We start from the raw sequence: 19,194 nt of genomic DNA, 5'->3' as shown, positions 1-19,194 counted from the left end.
CAGAGAATCTGCGATTCGGCCATAGACACAGCTTTATTTGTTTCTTCTACATTCCTTGAGGTACCAGGTGTAGCCTGTGAATGCTGAGATGGTGGGGCAGATGGAACGTTCCACAGGAGTGTAAGGAGGCCCACCCGTGTGCTTGGCAGCGGACTCTGCATCCACCTCACCATCTCAGCATTCACAAGCCTTCTGGTACCTTGAGGTAAGTAGAAAAAACATATAAAGCTATGCCCAGATCAATTTGGAGGTTTCTGATTGAATTTGGAGAGATTAATGGGTCTTCTGATTCAATTTGGATTTGGAGTTTCGGCTGCCAAATATCCTCTGAATCAAATCAGCGACCAAATCTTCACACAGCCCTACAAATTAGTCTGCTCTGTGATCAAGTCTGCCATGATGAGTTCTAATTAGAACGTGTTGGGCATGTGTATAGGTGCCTGATATGCTCAAACCCCAACTTACGTTGACTACTGGTGTTGCACTATTCTTAGTATTCCCTCCCCACCCTCACCTGTCTATATCCATCTATTTTGTTTTAAAATTAGATGGTTAATACTTTGGGACAGGGACCATTTTTACTGTTCTGTGTTTCCATAATGCCCAATATGGTGGGGTCCCATCCCATTCTGTAGCACTGCTTCCTGGCGCATGTCCGTGAGGGGCCAGCAGGGAAGATTATGCTTAGGGGCAACCAACATGGGCTCATTAGAGGTAGGTCCTGTCAGACTAAATTGGTGGCCTTCTATGACTAGGTCACAAAATCTCTGGATGCAGGTGTAGCAGTGGACCTAGTCCTTCTGGACTTTAGGAAGGCCTTCGACACTGTCTCTCACCCCATTCTCATTAAAAAACTGTGGCATTGACACCTACACAGTCAAATGGGTCACTTGTTGGCTGGAGGGCTGCACCTAGAGAGTGGTGGTGGACAGGTCTTATTCAACCTGGAGGGATGTGGGCAGTGGGATTCCACAGGGCTCGGTCCTCAGGCCCTCACTGTTCAATATCTTCATCAGCGACTTGGATGGAGGTGTAAAAAGCACCTTGTTAAAATTCACAGATGACACTAAGATGTGGGGAGAAGTGGGCATGCTAGAAGGGAGGAATAGGCTGCAATCAGACCTAGACAGGTTACAGGGGTGGGCGGATGAGAGCAAGATGGGCTTCTACACTGACAAATGCAAGGTATTGCACCTGGGGAGGAAGAACCAGCAGCATACCTACAGGCTGGGGAACTCTCTTCTCATCAGTGCAGAGGCAGAAAAGGATCTTGAAGTCATTATTGATGCCAAAATGAACATGGGCTGACAGTTTGAAGAAGCGGTCAGGAAGGCCAACCATAGCTTGTCATGCATCTACAGATGCATCTCAAGCAGGTCCAAGGAGGTCCCCCTCTATGCAAAACTGGTCAGGCCGCAGTTGGAGTACTGCATCCAGTTCTGGGTGCTGCACTTCAGGAGGGATGTGGACAACATGGAGAGGGTCCAGAGGAGGGCCACCTGCATGATCAGGAGGCAGCAGGGCAGGCCCTACGAGGAGAGGCTATGAGACCTGAACCTGTTCAGCCTCCACAAGAGAAGGCTGAGGGGGGATCTAGTGGCCATTTACAAATTAGTCAGGGGGGACCAGCAGGCATTGGGGGAGTCCCTGTTCCCCTGAGCACTACCAGGAGTGACAAGAAATAACAGTCACAAGCTGGCAGAGGGTAGATTCAGACTAGATATCAGGAGGTGCTACTTCACTATCAGGGTGGCTAGGATCTGGAACTAACTTCCAAGAGAAGTGGTGCTGGCTCCTATCCTGGGGGTCTTTAAGAGGAGGCTGGATGAACACCTTGCTGGGGTCGTGTTACCCCAGTACTCTTTCCTGCCATGGCAGGGGGTCGGACTTGATGATCTGCTCATGTCCCTTCCAGCCCTACCAACTATGAAACTATGAAGATTCTACAATACCACCAGTAACAGAAAGGTCCTCTCAGGCATCCAAGTTGTATCCAATTATTTTGAACCCACCCATGATAAAATACCATTTCCCTACAATGCTGAGAGATGAAGAAAAAAAACTTTTACTGCTAAAATCAGTAGTTGCTAATATAGTGCAGGGTAAAGATTATTCCTGATATCTTAATATCAGAAACTAAGAGGAATATATCTCTGTGCCATTTGTTAGCAAAATCAATGCCAATCCTTCAGGAATCCTGATTTTACTCAGAAATCCCACATATATGGATAATTAAAACTACAATTTCACAATTTCAGATTCAGTCCAGGATATACAGGTATAGTGTAGGAACTGGAAAATGGCATTTTCCTTCTAAGCAGACTGGTCTTTCAAATACTCAAGTGTCAAACTGACAGAAAAATCATCATGAAAAATAATGATAGTGTCAAGAACTGTGGAATAAAAGTAATTAACTTTTCTCTAAATGTCTGCAGGGAGAGGTACAGATATAAAATCACTAAGTCTTAATTAGCTCTGTATCATAATTTTCATATATTTCCACTGTACGGAGTTATTATAAAATTAAAATAAAGTTTAGGTGACTCTCAAGAATGTGGTGTGGCAGCTGTGCCACACAGCATTAAGTTACTAGCATTAAGATGTCCAAAAGCCACACCACTTGCCTGAAAAAAAAAATCACCACACTGCAAAGATAATCTTTCAGTAGTGTAGAATGTCTCTCTTATGCCACTTTAGTCTCTGTTCCCACAGTAGTAAAGAAAAATGGGGTTCTCCAGAACAAATGTATATACCATAAACCAAGACAACCTGCAAGTATCTCTAAGCTAGGGCTCATGATTTTCTCAGGGCCAGAAAAAACCCATCAGGATTCTGCAACTGGAATGTAATTAATAATTATTTTGATGTTACTTGAAATGGAAGAAAATACATCTTACTGTCTCAAAATGTATCAGCTTTCCAATAGTATGGCAGCTTATCATAAATACAATAATTGGCATTCATTCAGTAGATTTATTAAGTAGAGAGATCATTTCTAGTCGCAGGTATCCTCTCTCAAATCTGCAAACTCGTAACCTTTTATAAAAAGCATTATGAAGGACTGAGATGCTGCAGACATTGGTAATGGGATACAGAACCAGTTCAAAGTAAGCTCAGCTCAGCAGTGACCATGAGTCACTACTTTCTGGCAATGTAACTTTGCTTGGTACATTGCTTTTCATTTACATTCTTTTCTCAAATACTTTACCAAATTAAACAATATGATGCAATACCAAGGATCAATGTTAGTACAAGTGATAGCAAGAAGCAGTGTAAGAGATCATAATTAGGAAAGTATACATTTAGTCATAAGGCTAATAAATAGGGACAGACAAAGGAAAAAGGGAAAATTACATACCACAATTTGTGTTTGTTGTAGTCCTTCCTCTTCCTCCACCCTACAAAACAAGATCCCATACAGCAAGCGTTACAGTTCTACCTACTAGGCAGCAGGAGGCAAAAAAACTGTCAATTACAGGTGGTACTATACATAGATTACATTTCCACCTCTTTTCCCCACCCCCTTAGTCATTTAAAAAAAAGTAAGAGTGCCAACTTTACAGAATTAGAAAATAGATTATATACAAAGCCAAGATTGTGTAAGAGCGGAAAAGAGGGAGGAAAATAGAATGGGAGAAGACAGACTATGGCAAACACAATTGTTAGTACGTAATTTTGTATGTCCCTTCTTCTCCCATCCTACAAAACAAGATTCCACACAGCAAGCAGCAATGGAAAGTAAAATGAGGAGGTTGGCTTTCCTTAAATGGCAGCCTGAGAAACTCTTCTACCAAAGATCATATTGGTAAAGGGATGGTGGGTCTAGTTAGTTGCAGTGGCAAGGAACAATGCAAGGAGTGTACACCAGTTCTTAATGTCATAGGCTGCTGCCTCAGTCCTGACTGCCCAAGAGACTGACACACCATCAGTATACTGCCCATGAACTGCCTTACATTTCTGTCAAACTTAGAGAGTAAGCAAGCAAATGACAGGGCTCAAAATAAACCTTCACTACAATTTTCAAAAAATGGCATATGCATGAAATAAAGAATGTGAGACCCTGCAAAGTGAAAATGTTTTCTGTGTCCTCAAAAAGCTGAATCTAAGAATATTCATCAATGCTGAGAAAATAAAACAACAACAACAAAACCTGTTAACTATTAAAGAGAGTCATTAAATAAGAAAGACCTACTGCAGAGACCACTTGTTAAAACAGAACTTCTCTAAGTAAAGGATCTTAAAAGCCAAAAATAGATGAAGCACTGGAAGAGAACACTAATTGATCTTGGAGAAATACAGAGGAATTACTATAAACGGGGGGGGGGGGGGGGGGGGGGGCTCCTATTAGGTTGCAGAAGTAGGCAAGGAGATTGAAAGATCCCATTATATAGAATGAAATATGTACCAGAATGAAGAGGAGCACCCACTTTTATTTATGAAGATACGAATTCAAATAATAAAAAATCCAACATATTTGAACAGTTCTGCCACTATTGACCACTAAATTTCTGATCAAAAAGGATTAAAGAGTATAAACCAGTAGGGAGGAAAATGGTTTGAATTACTTATAACTTCATCAAAATGTCGTTATGAGACAAGGTTTAGAGATGTGATTTCTTTCTTCACTGTCTTGGATCAAAGAGTTACTAAGTTTAGCCCCTAAAAAAGAGTAACCACAGTGTAATTAAACCCTACACCTTTAGCACCGAGAGTATGGCACAATGTAGCATTGCAACCTTAAACTTAAGAAAGGAGGATTTAAAAACACACATAGACACACACACATAAATATAAGTGCATTATGTATGTGTGTGTGCATGCACATGTGTATATGAGAAAAATGTACACAAACAAAACCAAAACATTTGACCAAAAGTTCTACGATTTAACATGAAGTGGTTAAATTCTTCAGTGCGTATGGATGCTATTTCTGAATACTGCAGGAAAGTCAGAAAGGGTGTGTATACAAAACACCCAGCAGGAAGATGAAAGATGAAAAAAAGAAAAATTGTGGGTATGGCCAATTAACAGTGGCAAGAAACTAAGTAAAGACTGTCCATCAGCATCACATAAAGCAGGTGTTGCTACCTCAATGTTGATTGCCCAGACTGAAGTGCCACCAATAATACTATCCGTGAAGAGACACTAGTTTACATTTTTGTAGCACCTATGGAGAGCAGATAGTTTGAGCAAAACAACTACCCTTTTGAAAATGAAAACTAAAGGTAAGTAAAGGAAAAAGAAAAGAACAGGTAAAAGATCAGAAATGAGCTAAAGGATTTGGCTAGGATAGTTTAGTTGGGGTGATCCTGCTTTGAGCAGAGAGCTGGACTAGATGACCTTGCAAGCCCTACTTTTATTGTGATCCTATGATTTAGGTACCTTAGCATCTGCTTCAAAATGTGTTTTAAAACTCCTTTTTTCATGTAAAATAGAAGAGGTACTGGTACTATCAAAAACTGACATATCAAGAAAAAGAAGCCAGAGGGAAAATATCAGTTATAAAACTGTAAGTAACCAACATGAAATAGTATAAATTCAGAGAATGAGGGGAACAAAATCTATATTTAAAGAGTAGGGAGACATCTTGGAAATAGCACAGTAGTAAACAATGATATTTTGGCATCAGAAAAATTGGTCAATATAATAAACATTTATTATAAATACATCTTTGAAAATACAGACACTAAAGATACTATAAGGACACACTAAACTGTTTTCTCCAAAGGAATATTCCACTAGAATTATTTTGTCTATAAAATGGAGAATAAAATTGGTTAGCATAATTCATTTGGACTTTCAAAAAGAAATGACATAGCCAAGGGAGACTTAAGGAAACTGAGAATTCATAATGTAAAGAAAGCTTTGTCATGAATTTGTCAAAGGGACCAAAATAATGAAAACTGGAAATAGACAATGAATTTCTATCAGGGGAGCAAGAACGATGAGGTTCACCAAATTTTGATAGACTGATGCTTAATGTATTTACTAATTATCTGAACAGTATGATGGCAACATTTGCAGATGAAGTGGCTATTTAGTGAAGAGGAGAAAAGACTATAGGGAGTTTCAGACAACAGACTGAGGTAATTGTGTGTCATACTGGTGAACAAAATCCTCTGGTGAACAAAATTCTCAATTGCAAGATAACACACATTGTATAAGTAACTGAAAAAGTGGTTTCAAACTGTGGGATGCTAATGTAATTGCAACCACGTGGGAAAAAGACTTTGACGTCCTTGTGAACAACTCAGTGAAAATATTTAATGTTCAACAATGGCAATAAAGCTAATTTTAGAGTGAGTAAAGAATAAAGACGACTTTATTATTCTAAATATAGTACTCTCTTAGCTGGAATGCTCTTCTATTGTGGTCATGTACTCTGAAAAAATATAGCAAAAATTTATGAGGGGGGAAAAGGGAAGGGAGTGGAGATCAATATGAAACTGAAAATTACCAAAGACCTGGAAATATTTTTATAAGAAAAGAAACAGAAAAGATTTATAAAATGTTTGGTTTATAGGAGAGACTTGAGATTAAAGTATTCTTTAAGTATATAGTACACTAAGTAATAGGTTGTTACCCATTTACCTTCCCTCATAACACTAATCTAAGGGGACATCTAATGAAACTGGGAGTCACTAATACAAAATTATAAGAGGAAATTTTTAAAAACATAAAATCACAGAAAGCGTAGCAATGAGTTGAACTAGTTAATTACAAATTATCCTGGTGTTTAGCAGGATTTTTTAAAGTAAACATTTTGATTGGTCATGCATATATTCACAACTACCTTTAGATACTGAATAGTAGTATATACACTCTCAAGGAATAAAGAAATGGACATTAGAAAAGCCTGCTCAGGAGAGGGATTTCTTATAATAATTGTGGGATTTCTTGTACCTTCCTCTAAAGCATCTGGTATTGACTATAGGCAGCAGGATGCTTAACTAGATATCTCATTAGCATGGCAGTTCCAGTGTTTCTAAACAGGAATGTAAACAGATAATACACAATATTTCTTGCTTGCATCCTAATACAATTATTTAAGAAAGAAAATCTTTGTTCAGAAACTGGGCTGTACCTCCTAACCAAGGCAAAACATAATAGATGGAGGTTATTGAAGGGAATGTACGATGCAAAAAGAAAAGATTCAAATGAAGAGAGACAGTCTTCACAAAGAACAACGATCCCTCCAAGCAACATAACCTCCATGCTCCTCAGAAATGACTGTTCATTCTCTACTGTTTGCAGAGGTGAGAGAAAATTATGCAAATTCTACAAATGGAGTCCTTATATATACAGAGATGTATACATAATCTGCTTGTAACAAAGGAGGGTTACTAATTTTGGTAGGATACTAGGAACATAGGACTACAAGAAAACTTCCTGAATTATTAAGTTCAGACCCCTGGTATAGCAGGCACCTTCGGAAAACAAAAAGGAAGTCATTTTTGTTTTTTCAGATTTTTGTTAGGAATCTGAAATAGAAAGTTTGATACTCCAGTATGACATGTGACCTAGACACTGGTATCTACTCTCCTGATGAGTATAATAAGAATTACTTATTTTATAAAGTGACCCAACTGAAAGAGCAGAACAAAAATTACTGAGAGGCAGACAGATCTGATGACACAGTGTCAAAGAGAGCACAAACGCACACAACACTGTTTTCAATCAGTTTAATAATTATTATGGGATCAAAAGACTCATTATCATACACTTGATTCTGTGGGAAGAACAAATTACAGATGACTTTTGAGGGGAAGAAATAGAGAGGAGAAGAGAGGTCTTTCTTTGAGTAGACAGGGGGACTGTAGTTTATGACTGTTACTATAATCCCTACTTTCAGGACAGAGGGAGTTTTGACTCTAGCTTTTTGACACTCTTCTAAAGCTTTACCTGTAGATGTTATACCTATTGAAAGCAGGGAATGGCAGCTTTTAATTTCTCACATAAATTCAAATTTCATTGAGTTGTACACATCTGAGTTACCTTGGATATTCCAATGGACCTGTCAAATATTTGAGGCCTGCCCATACTAGTCATGAACACTATAAACATGTGATGGAGAAGGAAGCCCAGGTCTGTCTATATAGTGCTGGTAATGTAAGCATTACCTTTAAATGCCACAAGGTACATAATAAATCATGGCCACCTCAATGGTAAGTGAGCTTTTCTGGTTGGTCCCATAAGGAGTAGCAGCCATAAATGTAGTGAGAGTGCTTGTAAAGACTCAAACATAACCAGAAGCTTCAGGAATAAAACTGGTTTAAAAATCACTAACATTTCTTCAATGAAAAATGGCTCAGACAAAATTTGGAACCCTCTGCCCCCCTGTTTTTTGGCAAGAGGGTTGGTTTAAATTTTTGGATGAATATAGTGAAAAAGAAGCAAGAAAGGAAGGAGAAATTAACTTCCATTACATTTTTCCTCCTATAGGCTTTAAGGGAGAACCTAATGTGCCAAGTGGACCCCCCTAAGATGCAACATTCTGAAAGTCTTACTGAAACTGGTATCCAAATTATGCAGATGCTCTCATATTTTGTCTGCTTTTGATTAGAACAGTCTACTGTAAGGTTGAAGATCTATCCAGATATCAGAAAATGAAAGGACACTAGGGTAGGAACTCTGGGGCACTGAGAGGTCCAATGGCAGTGGGGGCCAGCCTTTTGGGCAGGAATGTCACAAAGCAAGCTCTGCACCCTTCCCAAATCTGTTGCTCAGCTTTCTCTTCCCTGCCTGATGCACTGCTCTGCTTTCTGCTTCTTGCCCTATCTGTTGCTAAGTTCCCTGCTCCCTCCCCAAACTGCTACATGCCACATGGAGGGTGCCTGTGTCACTTGTAGGTTGGCCACTCCTGTCCTATAGTAAAGGAGACCATTCAAGACAGCAGAAAAGAAAGACCAGCCACTGAGCACATGTTACGTGATGAAAAGCACAGTTATTAGAGCGTTAGAAAAAGTTTAAAGAATAAAGTCCCTGAAAACAGGACAGTGAGACAGAGCAACCTGATGTTGCAGCCCACATCAAAACAGATATTCTTAATAGGGAAAGGGGGAGTCTGGGATTTGTGATCAATTTAGACAGATGGAGAGAAAGGACATGTTCAAGCTCTATGTCCTCAAGTGAAGAGAATGTGTAACAAAAAGATGTACCTAGTTTCCCCAACCCTGTGTTGCAAGGAAGTGAGAAAAAAGTCTGAGTTCAGAGCACCGGTTCTTGAGCAACTTGAAGATGACCCTTAGATCTAGTTGTAAGCACCTGCTTAATGAGCTGTCCGAGGGCTTCCCAATTTCCACATTTCAATAAGCCAGAAAGATAATACCTTCTAGAGAAAGGGGAAGGTCAAGAATTGGTGGAGATGCCTCCTAAGGAAACTTTCACTCTGTATAGTGGGGCCCGCATAACAGTCAAGGTTTCAAAGCCATTTGTTTCCTTTCTTCATGTTTATGGCATTCTTTTTACACACCTATCCTAAAACAAACATACTTCATTTCCCTTTATGTCCACCTCCTCTTGGAAATCAAAACCAAAAATGGATATTCTTTTAACTTCCTCCTCTTGGTTGGTAGAGCTATAATGCTTGCTGTATGAAATATTGTAGGATGAGGGAGAAAGGGACATATAAAAGTCAAGTTTGACAAGACAATCTAAAACAGGATAGAGGAAGGAAACATCACCCAACAAACATAACTTGACTTTATATTTGGGGGAGAGGGGAGCTACATCTTGGAGTGCAAAGCTCAGTGCTCAGTTATTGACCTCCATATTAATACTACAATTGCTGCCTATTGCAGTGATAGGTTTTGTGATATGAAATAGCCCAAAGACCTTTAAACACGTTCCAGATAGGCCCTGAAACAGCCTTCACATGATCACACCTATTTGTTTCCATAATCATGAGTCAGACTTTAACTCATAATCAGGAGGTGAAAAAGCTCTGTATCCCATTATCAATCTACTGAGTATTTTACTCTCTATAGCTTAATGCTTTTGAATGCAGATGTTGAGAATGATTTCATATAACCAAAATAAAAGCTCTGCTAGGAATTAAGGACCATTTCCAAAAGTGAGCAGTATTTTCGATAATGTTCAAGCACAGAATGTAAACTAAACACTGTAGATGTAACAAAGGACTACATTCCTTCATACCAGTGGAGGTATAATCTGTTTCAATTTGGCTCAAAGACTAAATCTGCAGGGGCAAGGATTACAATGTATATCACACTATAAACAATATTAACATTTCACAATTGATTTAAAAATGTATATTAATTTAACCAACCATTTTAGCTGCTATCCAATTGTCCAAACACAGGACCACATAATACCAAAATTACTAGGTATGCACATAATACACATAAATCACAGTATAACTAATAATTATTTCCAAGTCACAGCAGCTAATCACCCAATATCCTGTAAACAGACAATGCCTCAAGCTATCAGCAGCAAAAATGCAGCAATTTAATACAATGCTATTTTCTTTTTAAATTAGTGCTTTTTGCTGACCTCACTGTGCTTTACAAAAAAGAAAATTCCTGTATGTATTTTACAGAGTTTAGAGTCTAAGTCAGCCATGGCACAACACTAGTATGGGGTGATGAGACAGGTTAAGAGCTTATAAAAACTAAATTTATTAGACAGGTTTATCTAGGAAGCATCAAAACAAGACTTTTAACTATACTTGGGTTATAAAAGTTCCCCAATTAAAAAAAAAATGTAATGACAAACAAGAAGGCAGTGAATTTGTTAGATTTTACAGGTGTAAGAGGACATGTCCTTGTCCCATATCTATACAGAATGCAGGTCCTGATCTCCAAATAAGAATCTGTAGTAATAATGCAATAGAAATAATCAATAATTGCCACATTTGACAGTGCAGTTTCTGGTATTGTGACCATCCTTTTCATTTCTATGAACAAGCAAAGCAAGATATTTCAGGTTTTGCCTCAATACAAAGGTATTTGTTTGGATTATATCTTATATTAGCATGACAGAAATTTTAAACTTTAAAAGTTACCAACCCTTTGGTTTGCAAATATAGCTGGGCTGAAATTCTTCCTAGTGCAAAGGCGCTTTAAACTGGGCTCTTAACACTGTGTCAGCCAGATGGACAGTAGGAGAGGAGAGAAGAATAAAAGGGAAAGCAGAGCATGCCATGAGCTTTGTGGGAAATATAGGATGCAACATGCTATGTGAAAAAGGGTTGCAAAGATGCAGTTCTGTAGGCAGTTTCTGTCTGGAAGCATTAAAAAAGGAAGTATCTGGCCCAAAGGAGAAGCAGTATTTGTTCCTCACCATCAAAACTGGGTTCCATGTGTACAGCACGCTGAAGCTTGGAATCAAGAGCGAGAGGGGAACTGAGTAAGGACGCAGGGTGTGGGAGGGAATGGCACAGAAAAGAGAAAGAGAATAGGGAAGAGGAAGAGGGAAGGGAAGGTGTGTTGGTTGAATGGTAAGAACAAGGAGAACAAGGAGAATAGAAGGGAACAAAAATAGAAGGGGCTAAAAATAGAAGGGCACTGAGGAGGGAGGTAGGCTTAGCTCGGAATGTGCATCTAAAGATAGCCTTAAAACGGTACAATTAAGCTAAGAAAAAACATACTGAACAAAATGACAAGAAACACCCATAGAACAACACAGCACAAGGTAAGAAAAAGAAACTTAAAAATAAGAGTCTTTTTACAGTCTTAGTCTTTTTATGGACACCATAAGTATAGGCTCCAAAGCAAAACTATGGATCCTCAGTAGCTCTGAGGAGAAACAAACAAACCAAAAAAAAAGCCAGGACAAGTATCTAAATACAGATTTAATTCCACAGCCACTTGTGAAAATGTTGGCCTGTGTGTATCTGCACATTATAGATTAATTAGATACTATTTTTATATCATCATAAGTGCTCTGTTTGTAAACCTTCCAAAAGCAGATGTGTTATCTACATTTTTTATTCTTCCTAATCATTTTGACTGTTCTCTTCTTCCACTTTAGTTTCATTTCTTGTACTGTTTTCCTAAATTTTATAGTACAAGTTGTTCCAAAAGAGTCTGAATTCAAGTTTATTATTTTCTACCCCCTCCCACAACCTGCATATGAGAGAGTGCATACCCATGCTCCTTAACTTACATTTGCAAATATAGTATGTATATCAATTCACACAAGCAAAAGGCTACAATTAAATTATTTCCTGATTTTCTAAAGTCCTGCTGTTCTTAGGAATTTCCAGAAGAGAACATTAAACAAAGGAATCTGTACAATTAGGGTGAAATTTCAGTGGAAAGCAAATGATACACATGCCACTTGTTTGTCTTTTAATATATTCCCCTTACCATTTTTAAATCATTAACCAAAACTGTAATACTTGTATTAATGCTCTTTCCACTGGTACCTGTATAACTTGTGCTGACTATAGGCTTGACTCCGATAATCCTATTTACATTGAAATGCCTTGGACTCAAAGAGTAAGGAGGGTACTTTGAATAAGCGTGTCGGCAAGGATCTTTCACTAAAATCTAGCTGTCAGCAATTTCTTAAAAGCTCATTCCTCAAGCTTAAAAACTCAGGTCCCATTTACACAAAACAACAACTGCACACCAGAACGAACACACACCGGAAACCTATCAAAGACAAGGATATCCAATTACCCGTGGGGGCACATTTCTCACAAGAAAACCACTCTTTCTCCAGTCTCTCATTTCTAATCCTCAAAGGAAGCTTACAAATCACTTCCCAGAGACAAGCCTATGAACTCCACTTCATCAACCTCCTGGATACTAGAAATCATGGACTAAATAAAGACATTGGATTTATGACACATTACAACCTGCCTGACATCTGATTCCTCAGGTACCTCTTCACTATCTAACTACTACATTCATCCCCAGTCTCTCCCCCACCCAGCCTGTCTCTCACCCACAGACTCCTCAATTTATATCTTTACTGCCTGCCTTTCTTGCATGCATACCAGCCTCTGGCTTCTTTACTTCTCATTCCATCCAGGAAGAGCACACACCAACTGCCGAAACTTCTCCAGCCTGATGAAGGGTTTTTAAACCCAAAAGCTTGCTTACATTTTTTTCCAACTATTTAAGTTGGTCTAATAAAAGATATCAGATTCACCCAAAGAACCTTGTCTGCCTATGTCCTTATACCAACACAGCTACAACGTACACCCAGGTGCCCTTTAGGTACCTGAAAAAGGACCAGCTTTCCCAAAGTGTTCAGCACCCAGGCACTGAACACCTCTGAAAATCTGGAATCTTACTTTTGTGGCTAGAAGGACAGAAAGGTCTTTTGAAAAATACAGTGCTCGGGATCCAATCCATTTCCCACTGAGATCAATTGTTGAAATCCCTTAAATTCACTGGCAGGAAGATTGGGGCTTTAAAAACTGTAGTAGACAACATTCTGGAAACCATATCTGCAATCATACTGCACCATATACAAATATATACATACCTTACATGCCATGCTTTTTCACATACACTATGCATCTTTTTTCCAGAAGCCATCCGGAAATTGGAGTGTGCATTGTATATGAGAAATATGACAAGAGCAGTTCTTGTTGTTTACTGTGATTTACAGAACAATGAGTAGGCTCAGATCTCTAGCTGTTCTTACTTACCATATTTACTTGGATCTAGGATGTGGGTTTTTTCCCCCAATCAGATCGTCTTAGATTTACATCCTATGGGCCCCGAGCCTGGTTCAGGGCCAGTCAGACACACAGCAGCCTCCTGCCTCCCCTCTCCACTTGCCCTCTGCAACTTCTGCCCCTCTCCTGCCTGCTTGCCCCTTCTTACTACCAGGCACAGATCTGCTCTAGTTCCAGCTGCTTTTGGTCCCAGGCACAGAATACAGGGAAATTCTGTCCCCTGTGTGGACAATCAACACTGTTGCCACTGCTGCATGGCCCAGCAAAGGGCCACATCGAGGGAACAAAGCCCAAGCACTGTCTGACAGTAAGGAGGGTGGGGGGCAAAAAGGCTGCAGGGGGAAGAAGTAGGAGGGTAAAGGGCAAGGGCAAGTGGGCTGCTTGACGCCCCCTTCCCCCTCCCCAGCTACTGCTTTCTTTCCTGCAGCAGTGGTGGGAGGAACAAATTTAAGACAAGTCTCCAATCAGTAGATTCTATACCTGGAAAATTATAAATTATCTATACAGAGAATCTAATTATGGGGGAGGGGGGGATTGTCTTAAATTCAGGATAATCTTAGATTTAAGTAAATATGGTAGTTATTTACCACAAGGAAATAACTATTTTCCTTCATTCTGCCTTTCAAAAACAAGGCGAGGATCTTATTTCCAGGGGTGTTGTGTGTGAGATAATACAGCATTACACAGGAATTTTACATGAGAGAATAATATCTGCCACCTCACCCAGTGACTAGTTCCTGAAAAGAGAGGGTCTTTGCTTACTTGCCTGCCTAATTCAGGGATCTTCACCCTGATTTCCATCAACTTTCTGAAAGGAGGGGAAAAGGAAAGATATACTATTTTCCAGATAGCAACTCATCTCCATGGCTGACCTCTGAAACAGAGCTGTCAACCAGGAAAAGCCCAATTACTACAGCCCACAGCCTCATTCAAATTTTTCCAAGTGGCTGGGTTTCAGTTAGGCGAGGAAGAACCCATTACTTTGTTGTGGTGTCAAGGACTCTGATGTCATCCCAAAAGCATGATTGGAATATTCTGATCTTGACAAGGATTCAGCTGTGGATTTAATCCAGAACGCTAGGGTCACTAGAGGGAAAAATTAACCCCTATAAAAATGAAGCAATCTTTCCTGTTACCAGGCTGCCATGTATCAGTAGCCACAGATATGCTCTTTGCCTGCAACAGAATAAGTTGCACTTAAATGTTTCTAAAACCCCACACAAATCCCACAAAATGCTATTATTTCCTGCCTGGTCCTAAATCCTCTCAAAGTAATGGAAGTTGAGAGCATTCAGCTGTGGACACGAAATGCTCAGAGTCCTGTAGTTTTAAAGTACAGAGATAAATGCCACCTATTTCTGTTCAGATTCTTAAAGGGCATATACATTGAATCATTCTGAAAACATTTATATTGATCTAAAAGATAAAACCCCAATTTGGGAGTACAGGCATCAATAATATGACCCATGACAAGCATAGCAGGGATTGTTTTTAAGTCTTTGCCATTTTATGCTGAAAACAATAGAATTAAAACAAGAAAAACACCCCGCAAGCATTGATGATTGAAGTTTTTCAAACACAAGATTCAGGAAACATGCCCACTGCTGTAAACTCATCATCCTATAAGTAGTTGTATATCATGTTCAAACTATAGGATTACTCATATGAAGAAGAATTTTTTCAAGAATGGATGCTTATATTATTATTTTCAGAACACACACACTCATCAGCCTGGCATTTTCTCCTTTTTAAATTAGAAAAGGAAGCAAAACTGGATAACTTTTATAAGCATTGTTCATTTATTGCAGGATACATTCTGTATGGTTTGAAAAGCAGTGTACATTTATATGTATACATTCCATACTTGTGAATGGAATTAATCAGGACCGACAACAGCTTATTAGGTGCATAGACTCAATCTTATCATGTTTCCATTGAATATGTAAGGATAATGGAAGTCAGCCTACCCACTGAAAAGTAAAAACACTAACGCACACTGCATTGTAAGGAATTCACTATATTCAATTGAATTAAAGTTCATGTTTAATTATATTACACCACAGAAACAAAGAATGTAAATTATGCATCTTCAGCGTCTATTACTGTCATCTCATATCATCAATAACATGGACATCTAGCCATAATTCTAGCATTCTCTCTTGATTAAACCCTTTGACAACACAGTATAAAACATAGTTGAATTAGTCCTTCATAACTTCCTGTCTTTGACTCTTTAAAAAAATGCAAGATAAAAATATCCAATTCCTATCAAGCCTTCCTTCCTACTTTTTTTTTTTTTTTTTTACATGAAATAAAAGCTTTCAGGCTTTTTTATTATTATTATACAAGACTTAACTTTGCTACCATTTGCTCCTATTGTTAGTAAACTCCTTGGTTGCAGTTACTCATTTTTTAACTTGTGCTTCTGCATTTGCAGGATTCAGGTTAAGACACTTGTTATTATTTAATACTGTGATGTGCAAAGTTCACATTTAGTTTATCCATAAGAAGCTGCAATTTAAAAAAAAAGGGAAAAAGAAAAAAATTGTGTGTGCTCTTATCTACTACTGCTTTTTTTCTCCTTACTTCCCTATAGATGGGGTAACAAAAAGGGTGGTCATCTCAGATGGTACTAGGTAATACGGTTAGACATTCTCCATCAATCTGTCAATTAGGTATCCATTGACTGATGGCAACCTAACTTGCTTGGCATGTTGTTGGTCAGTCCTCATGCTGAAGCCAGGCAGGTCATAACTCAGAGAAAATTGTTCCAGGAGGAAAGAGACATGAACGACTGGTGCCTCCCGTGGCAGGGGGCAGGGCACCATTGTGGTGAATGTGAGCGGGGACTGCCCACAGCCACTGCCAGTGGTATTGGCAGCAGTGAGCAGCAAGCAGGGACCACCTGCAGCCACCACTGGCAGTGTCGGCAGTAGTGGGGGAGGGTGAGCAGCAAGTGGGGACCGCCTCCAGAAACTGGTGGTGGCTTTGGTGGTGAGTGGGGAGTGGTGCGACTAGAAACCTCCTGCAGAAGCTGGAGGTGGCTTCAGCAGTGGCCAATCTTAGGAGGGCATGTGCCCCCCGTGTGCCCTCTATGCATCACCTATGGAAGGAGACCTCTCCCTTATGCATCTACCAGTGAACACATGCTGTCCTTGACAGTATGAGGAGAACCTTGTTAAAGACAAGACCTTACCTCCCAAAATCCCATCACTTGCCCCAGCCCAGCCTTTGTACAAAGTTGCTCAAATCTCTGCTGGTAATGTCTATGATATCAGAGATGCAGCTGGGCTGGGCCTTGAACTGTATAGGTCTGCCATGTTTCTGAGGGCAATAACCTAGTTAGGCCTTTGACAACTTTAGAACAGAGCATAAAAATTTAAGGGAGGCTGGAGAAAGCACTGTTTGCTTGTAATTTCCCTCTCCAACAACCTCCCAGTCTTCAGAAAAAAGTATCCTTAGGGAGTATTTGCTTTGTTCCTCTAAGCTGCAGGCACTTGGCCGAGTTTAATGCTCGCAGCAGGCTTCACAAGCCTCTTCTGCTCAGCATAACTAAAACAGAACTAGAAAGGTGCTGACACCAGAGATCTCAAATGCTAAGTTTACTCGTCCTGAGATGAATATTCATGCACACATCTATTAATATTAGATTTGTTTCCAAAGTTGTAATACCTATACAGTTTGATAAACTACAATGAAGAGTAAAATAAATGTAAATTAAAGTATTTTGATTCAAATACCCAGAGTCTTTCAAAGCACGTTTAATGCGATGCAGCATACAGCATCTCATGGGAAACATGCACAAAGAAGAGGTTAGTATATTTATGCTCTGTTTTTGCAGTTCTTTCTAAAAGTGGTGCTTCTTCTCTTTTAAAAAAAACCAACCCAACACTTATCTAGCAGCAGGAGGTGTACCAGTCAGATGACACTCTGGAACAGATGAAAAAGGAATCCATCATTAATGCACAGGGTATTTGACACCTGACCCATAGAGACTACTGCCAGGTACAGGCATTACACTTTTACCAGTATAAGCCATTGGAAACTGGTCTATACCCATAACAGATCAAAAGTTTGGGACACAGAGGGCATGTCTACACAAGACGCTACATGCCATAGCAGTACACTACAGTGATGTAGCATTAGCAGTCACAAATCATGATGCTGCAACTACATTGCCTTAGCAACACACTCCCCCAGTATAGCATATTGCTATGAGAACATAGTGGTAAAAAAACCCCGTACGCCGCTGGCACGGCACAGTAAGGGCTGTTACTGCGCCATCACGTAGAACTTTCAAAAGGAAGTCCTAAATGATGGCGCAGTAACAAAGAGACCATAGGGACACATGTAGATATACCCAGACTGGTTTAAAAATGGCTGAACTCGCTCTTAGATTTGTCTTTCCCAACAAAGGACAAGTGTATTTTGTTCACTACTGATCTAAACTATGCTGCCAACAGAAAACTGCATAAAACTGAGATCAATCCACCTCAGGGTTTTTTAATGTCTGTACCTAGCCCATATGTCTAAGAAGCTGTAAACCTCTAATATAGGACAGGCTCCTGTGGGAGTAACTCAGTCAAAAATCATATATTATTATGTAGTAAATCAACTGAATAATTTAATAGAGTTGTATCGCCATCCTCTGAACTAATTGGAATAAAATCCTGGGGAAGATCCAGGCAGAGCTTCTGAAGCCCAGGGATAATTAAAGAATTTGTTTAGGTAACAAAAACATTTCTATTAATGAAGGGGAGAATGTAACATTTTACTAGAAACTTGACACCTAGCTACAGTGCTCAGGATATCTCTACGTTGGTATTGCACAAGAAATCAACTAGTATCCAAAGCAACTTGCTTTTTCCTTTAAATACAGCTTAATAATGATTTTGTGGTTTGTAACAAATGCCTCCATTTTCTGGTCTTGTGACTCACCCTACAAAGATGTATTTCATAAGCCAATCTACCCATGTATGAAAAGGAAGCAAAATGAACAGATCTGAGTTTTAGACTAGAAACTGTAAATTTTAATGATCATTTATAGAATTATGTAACAAACTAATCATTACTTTGATTTACCATGAAATAGCTTCTTTTGCCTCATTTATGAACCTGAATACAAAAAAATCTAGCATTGAAGAGATTACTAGAGCTCTCAATTTTTTTAACCTCTGGAGTGATTTGTAACACAAAAATCAAATATGCATATTTTAATTAGTTCAAGCAGAAGCATATCATCACAACACCCAAACTATGAGGATTACTTAAAAAAAAACCCTTTATTTTACCATTATTGAAAACTACAAACAGAAATTATTATGCCACTGAGATTTTCCATAAAACAGCAAATGTGGCATGGCAGTATTGGAATGCCATAATGATCCTGCCCACAAGTGAAGTGATGAAATAAAGGAGGAAAGAAGGAAGAATTTTTCCACCTCTAAAGCAAATTTGTTTGTGTGTTACACCATGGGGATATAAAAATGCCCAAAGCAGCTCCCAAAACTTCAACGCATCTCCCAAGAATCTCCATA

At 39.2% G+C, this 19,194-nt stretch overlaps 1 protein-coding gene across 1 annotated transcript in view; it reads right to left on the bottom strand.

Annotated features, from left to right (window-relative positions):
• FGF14 (fibroblast growth factor 14) overlaps window positions 1–19,194 on the bottom strand; it is a 456,042-nt gene that overhangs the window by 338,131 nt on the left and 98,717 nt on the right. Inside the window, exon 2 of the mRNA XM_059721101.1 lies at window positions 3,359–3,398. Coding sequence (XP_059577084.1) covers window positions 3,359–3,398 — 40 coding nt within the window. The remainder of the gene's footprint in view (window positions 1–3,358; window positions 3,399–19,194) is intronic.

This window comes from Alligator mississippiensis, chromosome 1 (genome assembly GCF_030867095.1).
Source record: "Alligator mississippiensis isolate rAllMis1 chromosome 1, rAllMis1, whole genome shotgun sequence".
Classification (NCBI taxonomy): domain Eukaryota; kingdom Metazoa; phylum Chordata; order Crocodylia; family Alligatoridae; genus Alligator; species Alligator mississippiensis.
This window is presented reverse-complemented; position numbering and strand designations above follow the sequence as displayed.